Source organism: Dunckerocampus dactyliophorus, chromosome 17, assembly GCF_027744805.1.
Source record: "Dunckerocampus dactyliophorus isolate RoL2022-P2 chromosome 17, RoL_Ddac_1.1, whole genome shotgun sequence".
Classification (NCBI taxonomy): Eukaryota; Metazoa; Chordata; class Actinopteri; order Syngnathiformes; family Syngnathidae; genus Dunckerocampus; species Dunckerocampus dactyliophorus.
The window spans coordinates 3,287,266-3,310,000 of NC_072835.1; the positions used below are offsets into that span (position 1 = coordinate 3,287,266).

The window sequence follows — 22,735 nt, forward strand, 5'->3', positions numbered from 1 at the left end:
CACCCAGCCCCCCCATTTGCTCCATATTAAACAAAAAATGTCACAATTGTTTGTTAGCTTTGTGCTGGTTTGTGCCATTAAAATTGTCGTTTGTGTTGTTTTTGTCGTTGCGTTATTAAAGATTTAAGTGTGCGGTAATGACATAATAAAGTAATAATCAGCCCCATGACATGCTCTGAATGAAACAAAAACAGTCTCATGCATAGGCCTGTCACGATAATCGATAAATCGATTAATCGCACGATTTAAAAAAACAAAAAGTCTCGTTCTCTCCTGCTTTGTTTGTGCTGGTTTGTACTGTAAAAATGATCAATTGTGCTGTGTCAGTTTTTGAGTGATTAAAGATTTTTTTTTTTTTTTTTTTTTTAGGCCATTTTAAGTGCTCCCTGCCCGCTATTTGCTCTGAATTAAACAAAAATAGTCACAATCATTTGTGATTGTTAGTGCTAGTTTGTGTTGTTAAAATATTTGCTTTTTTAAATTAATGATTTAAGTGTCCGATGACGATATAATCAGCCCCGCCGACATCCTCTGAATGAAACCAAAATAGTTTTTCTCTTTTATGTTCTGTTTGTGCCGTAAAAATTATCGATTGTGCTGTCAGTTTTTCAGTCATTTAAAATTGTTTTACAGTCCATTTTAAGTTCATCCAGCCTCTCATCGGCTCCCAGTTAAACAAAAATAGTTGCAATCGTTTATACCCGTTAGTGCTGTTTTGTGCCATTAATATGGTCACTTGTGCTGTTTTCATTTTTGACTTATGTAAGACAATTTTTTAGCTCAATGTAAATTCACCAAGCTCCTCATTTGCTCCAAATTACACAAAAATGGTCACAATCGTTTGTGCTGGTTTGTGCCATTTAAAATGGTCATTTGTGCTGTTTTTGTTTTTTGGTTATTGATGATTGATTTACAGTATAGCCAATCTGAATTCACCCAGCCACCCATTTGCTCCAGATAAAGCAAGAATAGTCACAATCGTTTGTGCCATTTAAAATGGTCATTTGTGCTGTTTTTGTTTTTCGGTTATTGATGATTGATTTACAGTATAGCCAATCTGAATTCACCCAGCCACCCATTTGCTCCAGATAAAGCAAGAATAGTCACAATCGTTTGTGCTGGTTTGTTCTGTTAAAATGGTAAATTGTGCTGTTACAGGCCAATCTAAATTAATCCAGATTCATCCGACTTCCCAGTTGTCTTGAACGCAGCGTAAAGTCAAAATCAAATCATCGAGACCACAATCATGTGTGCAGACAAAATGACCCTACTAGAACGACACCACAGGCCATTGGTACCACACAACATCATTCAAAAATCCAAAGCATGTTTGAAAGTGATGTATGCTGCCTGCAAGAGTGCTGCCTGCACCGGGGAGCTGTGGTTCACCAACATGGAATTTGATGAATTCCAACATGGACGCAATTTTTCATCCCGGGCTAAAACGCAAATGAAGCTCCACTGCTTGGTCTGCTGCTTCTGTTTTTGACACGGCACATCTCGCAAAAGCAGAAGCGTTTTTACGTAATCCCCAACTCCCTCTGTTCTCTTGCCCCCCACCCCCGCTGATGCCACAGTCTCATCTCCCATCTCATCTCTTATCACAGCAAACACATTGACTCCACAACAGCGGCTTACTCGGCTGCAGGTTGGGATAAGTGAGGAAAGCGCAAGGGGCAAAGTTCGGCGCTGGCACCAAGCGAGTTGTACGTGTTGCTAGGCAACTTTAAAAATGGCAGTCGCCGTGTCACAGCACCAGTCTTAAGTGCGTCGGCTTATTGTGACAATTACGGAGGTGTAATTGCTTTTGAGGACGGTGTAGTCGCATCCACGTCACCCTCCTTCTCATAATGGCAATAATGAGCACCTTCATCGCAACCATGATGCTTTCAGGAGCATGCCGGCGGAAATTGCTCGTACTTCCAGCAAAACAAAAGAAAAAACATTTTAGTATGAGGGCTGTTAATCGGATAAAGTGGAACCCTGGTTAGCGTCATCAAACTATTCCAGAAGGTCAGACTCATAACGGAAAATATACACTAACCCAGGGGTGTGCGGAGTGCAGCTTAGGGGGCCTTTGCAGGCGGGGGTTGTTTTTTTAATTGGCCCACTACCCATTCTAAAAATTTAACAGGAAAAACAACAGCAAAAATGGAAAAATCAGCAGTAATTTTACAAGATTGAAGTCAAAATATTAAAAGCTGTAATCTAACGAGAAAAAGTCATAATTTTACGAGAATAACGTTGTAATATGATGAGGAAAAATAACTACAATAATAATAAATCATTATTATTATTATTATCCTTATAATAATAATAATAATAATAATAATAATAATAATAATTTAAGATAATTTTAGACGCATAAAGTTGAAATATTAAAAAAAGATGTATATGTATATTTTTTTTATTTCTCAATATTTTGAGAAACAAACACGGCAAAATATGTCAAAATATGAATAATGTAGTAACTTTTGAAAATTAGGCTGCGAAAAAAACTGCGCGAAGACAACAAAATCAAGATATTATGGGAATAACGTCATAAGAACATTTACAAGAAGAAAGTTGAAATACACTAGGTCCCCAACTTAGGAACACCCGACTAGCGAATACTCGCGGTTACGAACACAAGCCGACTGGTCTATATTTAATTTTATTTTGCCTTGTAGTCGCTCAATCAGTATTTATACTGCTACTATACATGCTTGACCGGTAGAGGGCACTGTGACACTGCTAATGGGACCAACAGCGGCAGCGTTAGACGCTGGGTAGATAAAGCTAAATGGAAAGCTAAATTATACAACCCGGACAGAGCGTGTGATTAAAGTTTATGAAGAGTTAATAGGCCTGCTTAATTCTACACCACCCACAGAACACTACCTCTTTTAGAAGAGTCTAACCACCACCACCATTTGTCCTTTTTTTCAATAACTCCTCCAACTCCACCACAACGACGTATGCTGGACCACTCCTCTTCAAAGGTAAATAACATTTATCATTACGTATTATTACATCACTTTTATTACAGTTTTTTTCATTAATTATCCTGGTTTAATATTACTACTGCATCCAAACTCATATTTACATACATACACATATACTGTATACTGTATGTATGCACGTACATGTAGTACCTATATCATTGCTAATATTACCTTTTCCCCTATATAAGAACGATTCAACATAAGAACGGTCATCTGGAACCAATTGTGTTCGTAAGTTGGGGACCAAGTGTAGTTAGAAAATTAAAAAAAAAACAAAATAATCATCTGTAATTTTAGAATAAAGTCAAAATATTAAGATATTTTATATATTTTTTTATAAACTTGTAATATTATGAGGAAAAATGTCCTTTTAGGAGTTGAAATATTAAATAAAACATACATACAAAAGTTGTAAAAGTTTTTTGGGAAAATTAGGCTGGGGAAATAGTAATATTATGAGAATACAGTCAAAATACGATGGGGATAAATCATGATATGACAAGAAGAAAATTGACAAAGGTTATTTATGAAGAAAGTTGATATTTAAAAAGAAAGGCAATGACCAAAGTTGATAGTAATAATAGGCTTTTTCACACATATGACAACGCTTCTTAGCATATCGACATTGTTGCTTTACAAAATATCAAAGTGGCAAAGTTGCATCCTTTCTTTTTTCACGACGTGGCCCTCACTGGAAAAATGTTTGGACACTCCTGCTTTAACCCAAGTCATTTTTCCCATTAAAAAATAATGTAAATCCAATTCATCCATTACAGAAAGACAAAAATGTTAACACAAAACATGTTTTCATAGTTTTAAAATTCTAACCTTGCGTCAAAGGCGACTCATCAAAAGTTCACAGGTTCTATCTTTTCACAGCAAGCGTCGTGATTAGCTTTGGTGACTTGTGTTTTTTTGCATAATGATCAATAATGAACTCATTCAATACCAAAGATGCCCGATGTGACTTTTATGTTTTTTTGCCGAGGGGCAAAAAGAGGTGATGACGTAACTCCACACTCATGGATTCCACTTCAGAGCAATTTTAAGGCATAAAAACGTTCACAAGGTGGCACAAGTGCATTTGATGAGAGCTCGTCATGGGTCATGTCAATGAAAGAATCACACATGACAGGAAGGAGGAAGTGAGAGAGCGTGGTGGAGTGTAGCATGCAGAATGTTACACACTGTAGGGAAATTTTAACGCATGCGCACACACAGTTCAATTCCAGGTGTTGTATTTGTAAATAAATTGTTATTTTGATGCAAAACAACCATTTTTTGTATTGTTTGTGTTGTGTTTTAGATATTTGAGCTGTCACAAAAGCAAAAAATATGTGTCAAAGTGAAAGTTCTGTTTGAAATGTATCTTTTCAGTTTTTTTTAGTCAGAACTGATATTTTCCTGAAAGTTACCTATGTTCTATTGCTGATTACTAGAGAATGGGAAAAGGTAGAAACAAACTCTTTTTTCTGATAAAAGACGAGAGTCTAACCTTTCTTTTGGTAGCTTCCATGTTTATATAGCCATAGAACACAATATTCTGTGTGCCTTGAAAGATCATTCAAAATCGTCTAAAATGGCCGCTACAGAAGGGGTTGTCTTAAAAATGGCTGGGATTGAATGAGTTAAACACAGAAACACAATATTGTGGGTTGATTTAAATTCTACACAAGCTAGCACTGCAGTAGAACCTGCTTACTGTACTTTCACCCGCTTGCATGTTGGAATGCATGAGGAAATCCAGTAGATGTCAGGTGGGGTACATTTTGTTAGTTTCCAACTCTGTATGTCTAGATTTGCATCAGTCATTTGCTTCCATTTTAAAACCCAGTGTAAGATACTATGTTTGTATTGCATGTGAATGTGGACAGGGTATTGTTGTGTGTGTATTTCCAAAGCTTGGCTAAATTAGACACAGCTGGCCTGGCCTGCACGGTCCCATCAAGCTGTGTGCAGCCACAGGAAGTCATGCGTGCTACAGCTGCGTATGGACTTGGGGTGCATGCCAAAGTGGGCAGCCACGTGCTTTACTGGGTTATTATTGCTGCTGCATGATGGGGCGGGAGATACAGTATGTTTTTGGAAGCATGTCAAAAGACTATGTCAGTATTTCATGATAAATACTCATTTAGTGAGTTTTAGTGGCAGAGGAATGATTAGGGTGACCAAGAGAAACCAGGACACTCAACCCGGCAATAAGATGCTCAAATAATGCTCAAGAGAGGACACAAATTGTAAAGGAAGAACGTAAAAAAAAAAAAAAATGCAGTAATGCAAATGCTTGTTAAGTTTTGGAATGTAACCACAATGTGCCCTCCCGTCACAAGAACTTTGGGAATTTGAAGCTCCGTTGTGCGTGACGTCCCCAATTTTACCAGACTTCAATGCGGCAACCGTCGGGGATGAACTCCGTTCATATATTTTGCATTTTCTTTGGCTTTCTGGCAACACTCATTCACAGGGCAGCCTCTCAGGGATTACGTTACATGCAGCAGAGTGCCCTAAGGCAGGTCAATTTAAGGAAAACAAGTGAAAAATAAGACATTTTCGTCACCTTCTTAAAAAAAAAAAAAAAAAACAGGACATTTGGTCAGCCCAGGGATGTTACTTGGACAGACCCACGGCACACTGGAGGGTTTCTATCTCACAGCTGGCCTGGGAACGCCTCAGATCTCCTGACTGTGTGGCCAACATGCTAACCACTGGGCCACTGTTCGGCCTCGTAAACTGATGCCAATAGACTCGTAATATTCCAATTGTAGTAAAGTCGATGTTGTCATTTTTGGAAAATTAGGTTGGGAATATAGTCTGAATATTTTGAGAAAAAAAGTTACACGGAGAAAGCTGAAATATTTGGAAAATTAAACAAAAACGGCAAAAATAGGGGGAAAAGGGCACAGTTGATAGTAATAATAGGCTTTTTCACCATTACCACAAGGCTGCGATGCATTTTTTTTTCTTGAAATATATATAAGTTCTTAGCATATCTACATTACAAAATACCAAAGTGCGGCGGCTTTGAAGGGATATGAAACATTGCAATATTGATACGCTCTCCCTTATTTTCAGTGATGCTTATACAGTAGGAGACGAGGTGGAAAGACACGGTAGAGGACAAATGTTTACGCAGCAGGAGCAGTACAGTATCAGATGGGGAATGGGGGGGAGGATGCAGATAGCGGAGTAGCAAACAAGGAAGTGGTGGCAAGTAGTCATGACACGCCGAGTGGAAGCACCAGCGCACACATGCATATGCGTGCTCCTCAGACGTCTGCGTGCTTATCTCGGGTGACATTTATCAGTGCCACCTCGTCCTGCTGCTTGTCCAAGTGTCTGGGGAGAACTCCATCACTTCCTTGTAAAAAAAAAACAAAAACACAAACAACAAAAAAAACCCTCCCACCCATCCCCTCAGATGTCCACCTCCGGTTCGGCCCTGGAGTGACGGCGCCTGCAGACGTGTGAAATGATCAGACATGGAGAGGGAAAGCGAGAGGGGGGGAGAGAGGGTGGATGCTGTGAGAGATGACGGGGAGATGAAAGAGGGAAGCAAGGCCACTCTGCTCGTGTTGCTGCATATTGATGCTGGGTCGCAACACACACACACGCGCGCGCGCATGTATGCAAATTGGCAAGACGGGAACATGAGTGGGGGTGGGGGGTGGGGTCGCTTCAAGGGAAAAGCTCATTAACGCTGCAGTTTTGGAGCCAAGATGGCTCAAATATTAAATTAGTGTGAGCTAACTCGCTGAATATCTGGCTGCGTTCACACGTGTGGTTTGGGACTCTGGGCCAGGCCAAAAATGCAAAAAAGATAGCGCTACCTTGTTATTAATTCGAAAACCATCGGAAATACCATTTAGTTATTTTTGGACTATAGAGCGCACCGGTATGTAGGCTGCACCCGCTACATTTAAAGAGAAACAAAGATTAGTACATACAGCATATAGGCCGCACCTGTCTAGAAGCCACAGGTGTCCATGTCGCAGCATGGGATATTTTGTACACAAAGATTTTTACAACTTTTTATGAAATAAGAGTGCCTGCAATACGGTGGTTAAACGGTGCCTGTTAAACTGTAGCCTACAAGAAAAGTCATTTATCGCTGTTCTCTTCCTCCTGGGAACTAAAACCACTCAAATCGTCTTCTTCAGCATCACAATTGAACAGCCTCATAATTCCTTCGTCACACACTTCTTGAGTCTCTCTCTCTCTTTTGTTGTCGCTCTTTGTGTCACTTTTGTCTCCAGCCATTAGCCGTTTAGCTTGAGCTAAAGCTCTTCATCACACAGTAGTCCAGCCTTTCGAAGTAGTCGGAGTAGTTCAAACAGAAGCTGAAGTACTACAGTTCTACACTTGATCAAACTTACTTAAGATGTGTCAGAGATTGCTCCATAAGACTTCAAAACGTTCTCAGCTTCCACTTAACGACTTCCTCTAGCTGCATGCTAGGCATCATAGGAAATGTAAAATTAAGATAAAAATGTAAATTCAATGACATCCAAAAATACTAACAAAAATTATATTTGATAGTATATTTTACTGTTTTACATCAAGAAAATAATGTGGCATAAATATAATGGAGGAATGAATGTTTTTCTTTTTGTTGTTGTTATAGTTTATTGTTGAAGAGGACTTGTTTAAGTTGTTAGTTAGTAGTTGAACTAGTTGAAGGATTATTGTTGAGGTGGACTTGAACTGAATAGTGTTTCTCACCTTCTTTATCAAATTGTCGGCACTCGTAACTTTCTTTGGCCCCATGGCAGGTTACCGTAATTTCAGGTGTATAGGCGTCCCTCCTTTTATAGCGGTTAATTGGTCCCAGACTGATATAGGATTCAATGTTAATAAATGGAATATTTTCATAGTTACAGCATAGAAAACCTGTTTATGAGTTTCTAAACAGAGTTTTTAACATGATTAGAGCCCTCTAGACACAACACATGACATAACACATGACACCAGCGGCTTCAAGACAGGTAAAAAAAAAAAATTTTTCTTTAAAATTTGTGGGTACGACTCAATAGTCTAGAAATTACAGTATTTAACAGTAATAAACAAATGCACAGCCAGTGAGTCAGTAACACGCAGGGTGCTTCGTTAATAAATGGAATATTTTCATAGTTACAGCATAGAAAACCTGTTTATGAGTTTCTAAACAGAGTTTTTAACATGATTAGAGCCCTCTAGACACAACACATGACATAACACCCCGATAGCCACCTTTACACTCCTATTATTAATTGTTTACACTATATTGCGCAACTCTTACGCTGCATCGACTCGAGACGGCCATTTGATAACAAGCTAGCAAGCTAACCAGTTAGACTTTGAATGTATTTCTTCTAAACTTAAACCAAAAACTTACCACTTCCACACGCAATGGGGGGAGAAGGTTTGTTTTTCACTCTATCATGTCGGTCACGCCATGGCTAACTTCATAGCTTTATGCAATGTTAAGGTAATGTAATGTAAGCTAATCTCTCAATGTTTTGTGTCATTACTGCCGCCTAGTGACCACAATACTACATATCACTTGTATTTACAGTACACATGTTTTGACTAATAATACACCATAGTCTACCACCAAACAGCCATCGTTTATTTTTATTATTTTATTTTATTAATTATTTATTATTATTTGTCACGCTTTGAACCCTGCGGCTTAGACAGTGATGCAGCTAATTTATGGTCACGTTCTAACGTCACGACATGTCGTACGCTTCAGAACAGTCATTTTGCACATGAAGGATTGCAATAATGCAGCTTTTAAGTTAAAGGCAATCGATCTGGCAGCTTTTGCACAAGTCTGCCAATGGATGTTCCCAGCGTGGAGTGTTGTCCAAAAATCTGCTGTCACCAATGGGTTTGGAAAGGCTGGACTACTGATGAAGGCTGATGAAGAGGACAGCACAAGCTCAAGGGCTAATTTGCCTTGAGACAAAAGTGACACAGAATTGCGAGGCTGTTTTAATTCTGACACTGAAGACGATGCAGGAGGAAGATGAAGACAACGATGAATGACTTTTCTGGTGGGCTACTAATTAACTAGTTACACGTTACACGCACTGTTTGGGAAAAAGTGTTCATTTAATTACAAGTTTAAAAAAATATTTCCGTTTAACATCTGTGTGTGCTAAATATCCCATGTTACGGCGCGGACACCAGCGGCTTCAAGACAGGTAAAAAAAAAAAATTTTTCTTTAAAATTTGTGGGTACGACTCAATAGTCTAGAAATTACAGTATTTAACAGTAATAAACAAATGCACAGCCAGTGAGTCAGTAACACGCAGGGTGCTTCGTTTGGACACTTGATTGTGGAATGATATAGTACAGGGGAAACGGACTAGTTTGTTACGTACAATATTGTACGATAACCGAGACAGTGTAAGAAAATGTTGACAACATTTTTTGTCAAGCCGAATCATATGAAATTGGGAGTTTGAAAATCGAGGTTTGACTACTTGGTGTGCACTTTGGTGCGGTTTTCTTAGCGTTCACACTGGTATTTTTTGTCATAGTTTGCGAAGTAAAGAACATAAGCATGAAGAAAGGACTTTACTGGGCAGCTTTGATGACCTGCAGTATTTCGTCATGTAACTCAAATACTCCAAACCAAAATGCTTTTTGCTGGGTTGAATATGTAGGTCATTTTTATAATTTGCTATTTTCACCAGCTTTGATTTCACCAAAAGCGGGTAAAATATACATTCAAAGAGTGCTGCTGTCGGAGAGTGCAGTGCAGAGATGCACTTCCAATGCATTTGCTCTTACATATTTGTCATTTCTGCAGGATTTTTTTTTCTGTCATTTGAACACGGGTTTGTGTCTTTGCTCCATGCTGTGCTCACATTTGCTCTCAAGTGAATCCCTCGGTTTCGGTCCGTACCAGAGATGATCGCATTCACACTTGACCAAACGAAGCTCATTATCAGAGCACCAGAGGACCTTTTGACCCATGCAAACGCGGCACGCCGTTAATTCCTGTATTGATGTGTTGTCTTGTGTATTTTTATGGTAGGTATGATGCTGGGCGGTGGTTGCGGTCGAGAGCTGGCTTACTGGATCATCCATGGACGTCCTGAGAAGGACATGTACGGATATGACATCAGGTACTTGCACTAAACGATCTTAAATTCAATCTCCTGGCATCCAATTGAGCTAATACTATATACTGTATACATGCAAAAGCCTTAGCAAGTGTAACGTACATAATTTAATAAGAATATACTACCAATATAACGAGCAAAGGGTTGGGGTTAAAGATGACCTAATTGTAAAATTGTACAGGGATATTCACTAAAATAAGAAAGAAAAAAGTGCAGTAATCCTTCGTTTATCACAGTTGATTGGTTCCAGACCAGACCGTGATAAGTGCATTTCCACGAAGTAGTATTCTTTATTAATAACTGGAATATTTTTTGTAGTTGGAGCATAGAAAACCTGATTCTGACCTTCTAAATATGTTTTTTAACATTAGAGCACTCTAGACGTGGAAAAACACCCCTATAGTCACCTTTACACTCCCATTACCCAATATAGCAGACTTGGTAAGAGAAAATAATACATAAATAACACGCATGCTCATGTGTGTTGCTGTAAATGTGTTCCAGTGCTAGAGGAGCTGAGTGTAGGGCGGACAGGAAGTGAAAGTGAGTTTTAGCTTGGTGTGGGTTATGGCCGTAACACTAACCTGTGTTAGGGATTATTGTGCATTCATACCTGCAATAAATCGATCTGGTGCTGGTGCTTGTGTGTCTCACTCAACATTACAGTAATATTACTGACACCTCGTAATACTGTAGAATACTACATATCATCACAATGCTTCATTTAGCCAGGTTTATTCTTGAAAATACTTCATTTAGGCCAAAAATGTCAAAATTAGCTTCAATATGCATATTTTTTGATTAATAATAGGCCGTATTCAACCACGAAACAGTATGATTTATTAATTATTATAATTCTGAAAAACTGAGAGTGAAGCTGTGAAATTGGAAGTGTGAAGTGGGGAGGGATTACTATAATAGCGACAAACTAAGACCCGGCCGCACGGTGGTCTAGTGGTTAGCATGTTGGCCAACACAGTCAGGAGATTGGTAAGATCTGGGTTCGATTCTCCCCCGTTTCTGTGTGGAGTTTGCATGTTCTCCGCATGCGTGCGTGGGTTTTCTCCGGGTACTCCGGTTTCCTCCCACATTCCAAAAAACATGCAGGTTAGTTTAATTGGCGACTCTAAATTGTCCATACGTATGAATGTGAGTGTGAATGCTTGTTTGTCTATATGTGCCCTGCCATTGGCTGGCGACCAGTCCAGGGTGTACCCCTGTCGCCCAAAGTCAGCTGGGATAGACCCCAGCATTCCCCCGCGACCCTAAAGAGGAGAAGCGGTATAGAAAATAGATGGATGGATAAACTAAGACCCTTTATGATGTTCTTGGTAGGTGCTGTTGTTTTCGTTAGCTCCTGTGTTCAAACGGGCTCTTTGATGTCTTAATGTATGAGGAATTGCGACTGATGTAATTCTGGTTAGCCGACCAACACATGCTGAATGATAAAACCTTCCTCGATGGGGGGAAATACTTCAAGTGATAATCATAAACACAAGAGGTTTGTAAGCATCAGGAAGCCGAGGAACAACTTTGTTTGTTGGAATGGCTCTCCTCAGGCGCTTCCACAACTCATTGACGGACAACCAGCGCTGGATCCGAGAGCGGAGCCATGAGTCGTACGCCAAGAACTACTCGGTTGTGTTCCCCTTTGACGAGCCGCTGGCCAGTAGGAACATGAGGAAGGATCCCTTCCACCAGGTAAACACTGCATGATAAGCTATACTTGTTTATTAAACTGCAGAGAGGAACAAATAGTCGTACTATTGGGAAACCCATGCCATGCTTCCCCACCAGGAAGTTACCAAGCATGCCTTGCGGGTTATACGTTAATATGAAACAGTATTGTTTTGCATGTAAACGTTTATTTAGATAACCGCATATAGACCGCATGGTGCAGTTACATTGTGTGTTACTTGTTGTGTTCTTGTTGGTTGCACCGTGAGTGAGGGAGGCGTTTGGTTTGGTTAGCTCCTGTTGGTTTGCGTAAGAGTGTCAAAATAGACATTTTTAAAAGTGGGGTGGGTGACACTGCACATTTTGGCATCCATGCAAAACGCAGCACAAAGAAATGGGACTATTTTGGATGAATTTTGAGCAAGGGAAGGCTGAGTGAACTTAGGTTGACCTTTGTAATGAGTTTAATAACTAAAAAACTAACACAGCACAGCCAATCGTTTTTATTGCATAAAACAGCGCAAACAAAGAGGCAAAAAATTTGACTATTTTGGTTTCATTCTGAGCATGTCGGGGGGCCAAAACTTAAAGGCACTTTTCTTTTTTTAAATTTTTGCCCATCATCCAGAATCCTTATGTGAGACACACATTCCCATAACACATTCTGTGCATTCTAAAGATTTTAAAACAGCTAAAAAGAGGCAGCTAATTAATGCATGTGATGGGACACACCTATTCCGCCTAAAAAGCCTGCTATTAAAACACCTCCAAAAACGTCCAACAATATTTTTGAGTAACAGATACATTCATGATAACATGTAATACTTACAGTATTTTGCCGTATTTTGGTCATTTTAAGCCTTAGCGGAATTTCCTTCCTGGGTGCAGTGGTGTCACACAGCAACATAGAAAGGAATGCTACACCTAGCGTTAACTTTTCCAAACTCAAAAACAAAAACACAGCAGCAGTAGCAACAGCTTCAATATGTAGCGTTACCTTTCGCTAGTGCCGAGTGTATGTGGTGAAGCTAGCCGGTGTGGTGAGGTGTCACTACTCCAGTAATGTAGTTCTTGGGCGTAACAATGTTAGTAACAATAATAATAACAATGTCACTGTAGCTTGGTTAATATGCAGGTGACATGTACATGGAGCATTGTTGGCGCTTTGGCAGGTTTTTTCAGAAGGCTTTATGTGCAGAATAGGTGCTTCCTCTTTTTAGCTGCTTTTATATCTTTAGAACACACGCAAAAAAGAGACATGTATTCATATCTCACATAAGGAGTGTGGATAATGGGCAAAATTCCCCAAAAAAGTGCAGTTTTCCTTTAAAGCTTTAATAACTTAAAAAGTATGACAGCACAAACGTTTTGGACTATTTTGGTTTAATTTGGAGAAAACGGGGGGCTGAATGTACTTTGATTGTCCTGTAATAATTCAAAAACGAAAGCAGCACAAATGTTCCTTTTTAATTGCACAAAACAGCACAAATGCAGCACAAACAAGACGATTTGGCTTGAGTTTTGGGTGGAGTGGGGAGCCAACTTCACTCGGGTTCGATGCGATACGAAATAAATATGGGTCTTGTATTGCAGATACTTTTTACTTTATATATATATATATATATATATATATACTGCTCAAAAAAATGAGAGGAACACTTGGAAAACACATCAGATCTAAACTGGGGGAAAAATGATGTTGAATATGTTTCCTGATAATAAGTGGGTGATGTATTAGTAACAAAATGATGCCACATCCTTTGATAGAAATGAAAATGATCACCCTATAGAGGGGGGAAATCAAAGACACCCCAAAAATGAAAGTGAAGAAATGATGCAGCAGACTGGTCCATTTAGCTAAAATGTCATTGTAGCAACTCAAAATGATTCTCAGTAGTTTGTGTGGCCCCCACGTGCTTGTACGCATGCCTGACAACGTGGGGGCATGCTCCTAATGAGACTACGGATGGTGTCCTGGGGGATCTCCTCCCAGATCTATATATATATATATATCCCCCCCCCCCCCCCCCCCCCCCCCCCCCCCTGTCCAGCCTTTAAAGCAGATAGAATTGTAGCTCTAAATGCCATCAAGTGCTCAACAGATTTACTCTGCCAGGGAGAAGTGTGATATACAATTCCCCTGTTATACAGAATTTATTTGATTTTGATGCTTGTTATTAAGCAAATTTGGAGCGACCGGACCGGAGCAGGATGGCACAGAGAAGAAGAGAAAAGGAAAGGTAGGGGACAAAAAAAGAGAGATAAGAGACAAGGACAACAGCAGCAACAACAACAATTGTGACAACAAGAACAGAACAACAGAAACATACAGAACTACATCAGCAAATAAATGTCTGTGACACCTATAAAGACGAACAGGGACATAAGAACGAAGGACAAAATAATATCAACAACCACAATGACAACGCTGTCAATGACAATCACACATAATAGCAGTCATGAAATGATGAACTATGATAGTGATCACAATGATAATACTGCATTGAAACAGTCACACATAATAGTAGTAATGAAATGATGAACTATGATAGTGATGACAATGACAATACTGCATTGAAACAGTCACACATAATAGTAGTAATGAAATGATGAACTATGATAGTGATCACAATGACAATACTGCATTGAAACAGTCACACATAATAGTAGTAATGAAATGATGAACTATGATAGTGAACAGAATGAAAAGTACTGTAATGCACATCATTGTAAAAAAAACTATAGTCATACTGCTGATATCACCGTCGCTGTAATAAAACCAACAACATAATAATACCCTGGTTAACTCAGTGAGTAATGTGGGGAAGTACGTATGTACTGTGAGTGTGCATATGTACAGGTATCTCTGTATGTGGGGAAGACTTCATATATATAAAGGTGCAAGACTGTGTGGGCGTGTAATTGTCACTGAGAATGCATGAAAGGAAAGGGGCCGCCTTCCACCTCCCAGAGAGCCCCGCCCCAAATAGCCAGGCCAAGCTCCCGCCGCCAGAAGGCCACCAAGCCCACAGGGGCAGGCAGCACAACCCCCGCCCGACCCCCGACACAGGGCCGCCCCGCCCAGGGATACACAACCTCCACCCACCCGGCGGAGACACGGGCGGCAGAGATGTATCACCCTGCACCCGATCCCACGGAGCAAACCCCTGTATGCCCCCCCCCCCCCAAAATAAATAACTAAAATAAATCAAATAAAAGTACACACACACACACGCGCGCACGCACACACACACACACACAAACACACGCCCACACACACAGTGGTTGACTGCCCGACACCCGGAAGCCCCGCCCTATCCCCCGTTGGTAACCCAAGGAGCAGCGGAGCGGACATACAATCCAGAACCCAGGCGCGGAGAGCGTGGACCGCCGGGGAGCAGGAGGACACCAGGCCACACCCTCCCAACGGTAGTACGCCGTCAGCAAGGCAGACAGAGGAGTCAGCGAGGAGGAAAGCGGGAAACTGATCAGGCGGGCGGGAAAATGGGCGAGCAGCCAGGCGAACCACCACACAGCGCCAACCGACACCTGCGGGCCAGCAAACCCCGGAGAGGGAGCGGGAGCACCGCACCCCAAGCAGCAGGGAGGCCAAGCACCAGAGCCGAGAAGGCGAGACCAGCAGCAGACCAGCCGACAGACCCCACAAACCACCAGAAGCCAAACCAGCCACATGCCACCAGAGCCGACAGCGCACCACCCGCGCACCGGAGCTCCACCCCCCGACAAGCCCGCAGACAGACCGGGGGAGGCGAGGACACAGACAGCGGCCCAGCAGAGCACAGAGCGCAACGGCGACAAACGCCCAAGTGCCCGGCAGAGCACAATCCCCCCCAGCGGGCCCGGCCCCAGGGCACACGCCCCCATCCCCACCCCACCCCGCCACCCAGGTCCACAGTACCCGCAAGCATGACCAAGCCCCAACCCACCAGTCGGCCCGGCGCCCCAGCAGCCGCCGCAGCGCAGCGACCACAAGCCCCCGCGGCGACACACGGGCCACCCGCAGCACCGGCACCGCCCCCCGGAGACCGCCGAACCCGCCCCAAGAGCTCAGAGGCGCCCGTGGCACGTGTCAGTCCAGGGGAAGCACTGCAAGCCGCCCCCCCGGCATCAACAGGCCCCAGAGGGCCACCCCAGGGAAAGGCAGGCGAACCAGTCAAAGGAATCCCACAAGCCAGGCTTACTTTATATTTTTGAAGGTCATTGGGTGATTTTGTGATGTTGATGATCAGGATAAAACACACAGATTTTAGGCAAGCACACACTTATGTGTGAACAATGTAAAACTTCAGTCAGCAGTAACGATGCCAACCCCCCCCCACCCCCATCTTCTGAGTCTGATGGATGTGTTCACTTGTCACACTTTGCCTTCTTTTTTCCCCACTCAGTGTCTCCTTTCATTGTCATTCCTTCCTCCTCCCTTCGTGTCACGCGGTCAAAAAAGCGATTGAGGCAGTTAGCTGTGTCACTCTTCGCCGCCGGGTACATTTTATTAATGTGACGCCTGCCACGCCGACTACGAATGACACACTTATCTGCGGTCACCGAGTCGCCTCGGATGTCTTTAAACTCCTCCTGACGCCGAGACACAAATTCCTAATGGACCCTTGCCACCATATTTAAACATTAATGGCCCACTTAGTCTCGCTTCCCTGTTGCTGGCTTCATTTAAGTGCCACACACTGTCTGAAAGCGTGCGTCCTCATTCGCGTGTCCGGACGGATTGCAGACGCCGTTTACAATAACTTTTTGTTATTGACGACTGGGGTGAAGGATTAGGATCATTACTTTAGCAAAGAAGATGCTGATGTTTTGATGTTTCACTCTGATTTTAAAGATGCTAACTCCTATAAACCCAATTTGGCCTTTTTAAAAAATCATTTGCTATGAAAAATTCAAGAGATAATTTTTTGATATATAATTAGACGTGTCATGGAGGCCTTATTATCTTTTTAGGGCTTACTCACTGCTTGGTAGGAATTGGGAATTGTGACTGCATCCCTAACTACTTCAAAATAAAACTCTGATCTGATGATTTATTCATCTAACATGCCGTAAGCTGTAAGTTCCGATAACAAATCAAAAATATTATTTTATCCAATAACCCAACTCTCCCCTGGTAGGGTGGGTGGCTGTTCATCTCAAGCTCGGGTCCTCTACCAGAGGCCTGGGAGCTTGAGGGTCCTGCGCAGTATCTTAGCTGTTCCTAGGACTGCGCTCTTCTGGACGAAGATGTCTAATGTTTCTCCAGGTATCTGCTGGAGCCACTTCTCCAGTGCTCCTATGACCACTGTTGCGTTCACCTTCCAGGCTCTCTCCAGCTCTTCCTTGAGCCCTTGGTATTTCTCTAGTTTCACGTGTTCTTTTGTCCTGATATTGCCATCATTGGGGATGGCTACATCCATCGCCATGGATGTCCTCTGCTGCTTATCCATGATCATGACGTCCAGTTGGTTGGCCACAACCATCTTATTGGTCTGTATTCGGAAGTCCCACGGGATCTTAGACCTCTCATTTTCTCATTTCTGCTCTTAGATCTTTTAACCACTGTGCTTCACTGTTATGTGATGCTTTCCTCTCCCATATGCCTTTCCAGTATTGTTCAGTGTAGTTCTCATGGTATTACCCTGCCACTGGAAGTACACTTTAGCTGGGTTAGTGGAGAACAGCCGGTTTATTTTCCTGGCTTCTATTTCTCTTGTGTATCTCCTCAGTCTTGCAGCCAAGGCTTGGAGTCTTTGTTTGGCAGTTTCCAGAGCCTCAGCTATGGGCATCTGACTGTACCTCTTGGGTCCCCCTTTTCTGGTTGCACCTTTCTGGAGTTCTGACAATTGGCTTACTTCCATCCGTGTTGCCTTGATTTTGGCTTCCAACCTTCTCCGCCGTGGTGCCTCCTCCTTGACCTTCATGTTATCGCTATGCTTGCCAAGCATCTCCAGGATCACTGTTGCTGTACTGTATATCAGCTCATTGGTTTCAGTGATTGTCGCAGTAGGGATCGTTCTTGTTGCTGCATTCACATCAGCTAGGAGACTTTCTGGTGGTACTTCACTCATTCTCGCTAGTCGGTGTCGGGGTTCACAGGCTCTTATCTCTCAGGTCAGTTACTCTCTCATTCAGCTCGTCTGTCACTGGGGCTTGGTACCCAAGCTCTGGGGGGGGCGTTGATGTTGACTCCCCCTACTGACCTATCGTCCTGGCTCCCCTTTGCGTAGCATTAACGTGTTGTACCTCCTCAATCTCTAGCTGTGATATTAGTTATAGCAGCAATAAAGTACAGTAAAGTTGCTGTTTGCGTATGTTGGAACACTGGGCTACTAGCTGTTTTGAATTGGTTGAGAAATGTGGCAAAGAAACAAATTAGGTAAAATAAGTAGGGAAATAAATACATGATGAATTTAAGTTTTTTTTTATGACGGCACGCATCTAATTGTGGAAATTTTGCGACTGAATCAACAGCGCCTCTGCTGGCTGCAGCCAAGTAGTGTGCTCCAAGTTGCCTAAGTTGCTTCAAGACGCAATTAACCAACAGTCATTTCCATTAAAAAAAAGTTACTTCTTAACTAAAACTTAAATGATTATGATTCATTTATATGACATACAAGAACCAGTCAAAAGTTTTGAAACACGTTGTTACGCTATTGAATGAGTCAGTGTGTCAAAACTTTTGACTCGTGAGATTGTACATTCTTCCTCCAGCCAGAGCAGTCATATTTCTCCATCCTAATTATAGAACTAGTTTTTTCCTCTCTAACCAGCACGCTGCTGCTGCTGAAACGAGGCTCTTGAGTAGAAAGAACGCCGCTTGAGCGCACACTCTCTGTGAAACTGACCCTCACCTTGGCGCCTATGAAGCCCCGTGCTAATCACTCGCAAAGGGCCGATCACCTAGCAACTAGCCCTTCCTGACGGCTGTTATATTTGCAGCACCGGGAAAATAAAGTCTGTTATTGTCTAAATGAGTCGTCCATGATGCCAGCATCTCCGCGGGGCTACTTAAAGCCCCCGGAAGCAGTTTCTTTTCCACTAATGAGACAGACTTCTGCTTTTAGGAGGCGGTATGAGGCTGCTTTTCCCAAATGTACCAAGTGGGGCCGCGCTGTGACACGGCTGCTCACACGTTTGCTGGGTTGCACAGATGGTAAATATAGCATGGTGTGGGAAGGGTTTGGCAGCTAGCGGAACATAGCACAACATACCTACAGGACGTCTGTGGGCGGCTGTCAATTCCAGCAAGGAGGAGGATGGTTGGTGAGTGGTGAAGCGTCTTATTTCATAGCAAGAATTAAGAGACGCTTCACGTCATTGATGCACTTCTTGTTGGACAGGCCACTGTTTAAAGTGGAACTCAGCACTGCTGTTGCTGTGTTAAGGTCGGCAATAAAGTTTAAAACGAGCATCTGACTGAGTGCGTCTGTCTGGACACTACATTAGTTACAAGACAAAACTTGACAAAACCGATAGCTACTTAGTTTTTTCGCTTAAGATGTGTAGTGAAGCCTTAATTTTTTTTCCCAGCAGCAGTACCATGTCTACGAGGAAGGTGGTTTCTTCTTCATGGTGTCATGAAATCCTCAAAAATAAAGCGGGAGAGCCACAGGCTGCATTTGAAGATGTGTAGCAAAGCCTGTTTCTTGTTGTTTTTGTGTTTACAAAAAGCTATGTGAGCGACCGTGCTAACATTACACTCTCATTTTAACATCATGCTAGGTTAGCCTGTTGCCTGAAGAAAAACGACACGATCAAACGTGCAGCTCCCACATCTGTAGCTGACTGTTTTTTAAATTTTTTCCAGCGGTAGTATCATGTCCACGAGGAAGGTGGTTTTGCCTTCATGACGTCACAAAATCACCAAACGTAAAGCGGCAGAGTGCATTTTAAGATGTGGTAAAGCCTGATTTTCAAATGTTTCCAGTGGCAGTATCATGTCAAGTTGTCTTGTTCAGGCTGCATTTTAAGATGTGTAGCAAAGCCAGAATTTTTTTCCCATGCGGCGTCATCATGTCCAGGCTGCATTTTAAGATGTGTAGCGAAGCCTGCTTTTTAAATTTTTCCATGCGGCAGTATCATGTCCACGAGGAAGGTGGTTTCTCCTTCACTGTCATGAAATCCCCTCCAACTTAAAACAGCAGATCTAGAAGCTTCATATTAAGACGTTAAAGCTGTGTAGCGAAGCCTTTTTTTCCCCAGCGGCAGTATCATGTCCACGAGGAAGGTGGTTTCTCATTCAAGCTGCATTTTAAGATGTCTAGCAAAGCCTTTTTTTCCCCCAGCGGCAGTATCATGTCCTTGAGGAAGGTGGTTTCTCATTCAAGCTGCATTTTAAGATGTGTAGCAAAGCCTTTTTTTCCCCCAGCGGCAGTATCATGTCCTTGAGGAAGGTGGTTTCTCCTTCATGGTGTCATGAACTCCCCACACTTTAAGCAAAAGATCTAGATGGTCTATTTTAAGATGTATAGCGAAGCCTTTTTTGTTTGTTTGTTTGTTTTTTTTATACACCATTAGTATCATGTCCACGAGGAAGGGGTTTTGGCCTTCATGATGTAATGAAATCCCAAAACTTAAAGCAGCAGAGCGACAGGGTGCATTTTAAGATGTGTGGTGACGCCTGATTTTTATTATTTTTATTTTTCCAGCGGCAGTATCATGTGCACAAGGAAGGTAGTTTCTCTTTCAGGCTGCATTTTAAGATGTATAGCAAAGCCTAATTTTTATACTTTTTTTAATTTTTCCAGCGGCAGTATCATGTCCACAAGGAAGGTGGTTTCTTGTTCATGTCACGAAATCCCCAAACTTAAAGCGGCAGATCTAGATGCTTCATTTTAAGATGTGTAGCGAAGCCTGTTTAATTTTTTTTGTTGTTTTTTTCGCCATCCCCGTTTAAGTGTCCTAAGTGAACTCTAACAATCTTTAAATGATTTGCTTGTGTTTTTTTAGGTGCTGATGGAGCAGGGCTGTGTGTTCCAGGAGAGACATGGCTGGGAGAGACCCGGCTGGTTCACCAAAGATGGAAAAGCTCCGGTGAGACACAAAACACACTAGACCTCAAAACACATTTAAAGGCCTATGAACAGGCCTATTCATTAGGTACACGTTCACTCCAAGAGCTGTATCAGAACGACTAGTCTTCACCAAGATGATCATGCTCATGTTTGTGGTGGTAAAGGTGAAAGGCTACGATTACTACGGCGCCTATGACGTCAAGAAGAATCAAGAGTACAAATACAACGAGCTGCTGGGCAAAGAGTACACCTTCGACTTCCCGCCGCATCATGACGTGGTAAATACTTCATCATCACTTGAACGCTCGCTTCAAAGCCGAGTGCTTATGAAAGGCGGATTTTCAGATCTTAATTGCACTTTTCTAAAATGCAGATAAAGAGCGAGTGCCTGTCGTGCAGGCACGGTGTCGCCGTGTTTGACATGTCCTACTTTGGAAAGTTCTACCTCACCGGGCCCGACGCCAAGAAAGCAGCCGATTGGTTGTTTACCGCCGACGTCAACAAGAAGCCAGGTCAGTGTGACTGCTGCTGAAATGCACCGCACAGACGCTCCGAAGGACTGACAGCCGTACACATCCCCAAACGCTCGTCATTTTATTCTAATGTCTAAAATGTCAGCTTGTACAGATGTGACATGCAAGCTTTTTATCACTTTGCTGAGCAGCATGCAGAGGTTCCTCTACAGAGCAAACTAGGATTGCAGCCAGGTTGTTACATCCCAGCTTTGTGGAGGATTTTCTTATTTTTGGCAAGTGTTTGTTGTACGTCCTCGGCAGCCAGCGGAGAACGGACCATAAACTTGCACATAAAGCGCACTAAATGGCATTCCAATGAGCTCTTGTTGCTACGATAAAAGCGCCGTCTGTCGCACTTATTTGGAAGGGATTAAAGTCTTCGCACACGGGGATATTTTGAAGTTAAAGTTTGGCCGAATGTCTTGGCCTCGGTTTGGAGTTGTGAGGCGGAACACTGCTATGATAGGAAACACACAGCGGTCAGGGGTTTGTAATAAAACAGTCAACATGTGATTAAAGTGTAGACTTTAAGCTTTCATGTAAGAGGTTTGAAAGTTAATGACTGCCTCAGAAGCCAACGACTCTCACCGACTTCCTGCCTGGAGATGCTTTGCCTTCACTTGCTGCTTGTTTGTGGCTCTCGCCGAGAGCTTGAGAGCAGGCGACTAGCTTGGACACTGAACTATATTCCATTTTCTTTGCCTCCAAAAAGTCTTGATTGAGGGTCATCGTTGATGTACACATTAATGTGAAGCGCTGTTTATTATCATTAAAGTGGCTGTAAGCAGAGTAGAGCTGCAACAGTCGATTCATCGATTATCCAATTAATCAACAACTATTTTGGCGTTGGATGAATCGTTTTTTGATTTAAAAATGTAAATATCCTCTGGTTTTGGCCTCCATGAAAGCGGACCTACTGTATTATCTCTGTTTTAAGCAAAACAAAATATTCATACACATCAGCTTTGACTCTTTTCTCATACACTACCGCTCAACAGTTTTAGAACACCCCAAGTTTTCCAGTTCCATCCATCTTCTATGCCGCTTATTCTCACTAGGGTCACAGGTATGCTGGACTTCGGGCAAGAGGCGAGAGGCGGGGTACACCCTGGACTGGTCACCAGCCAATGGCAGGGCACATATAGACAAACAACCATTCACTCTCACATTCATAACTATGGACAATTTAGAGTCAAGTGAGCCAGTTAACCTAACATGCATGTTTTTGGAATGTGGGAGGAAACCGGAGTACCCGGAGAAAACCCACGCACTCACGGTGAGAACATGCAAACTCCACACAGAGATGCCCAACGGAGATGCGAACCCAGATATTCCCGATCTTCTGACTGTGTGGCCAACATGCTAACCACTAGCATGTAATTTTTCCATTTATTTGTTGACATTAAAGTCGTTCAAGTCCGATGAA

General features: G+C 42.4%; 1 protein-coding gene across 4 annotated transcripts in view; it reads left to right on the forward strand.

Moving 5' to 3' along the window:
- Positions 1–22,735, forward strand: part of sardh (sarcosine dehydrogenase) — a 77,508-nt gene that overhangs the window by 32,097 nt on the left and 22,676 nt on the right. For all 4 annotated transcript variants that reach the window (XM_054756953.1, XM_054756955.1, XM_054756952.1 and 1 more), the window contains 5 exons: positions 10,010–10,100; positions 11,657–11,798; positions 20,730–20,813; positions 20,959–21,072; positions 21,168–21,306. In XM_054756953.1, the coding sequence (XP_054612928.1) occupies positions 10,010–10,100; positions 11,657–11,798; positions 20,730–20,813; positions 20,959–21,072; positions 21,168–21,306 (570 nt within the window). The remainder of the gene's footprint in view (positions 1–10,009; positions 10,101–11,656; positions 11,799–20,729; positions 20,814–20,958; positions 21,073–21,167; positions 21,307–22,735) is intronic.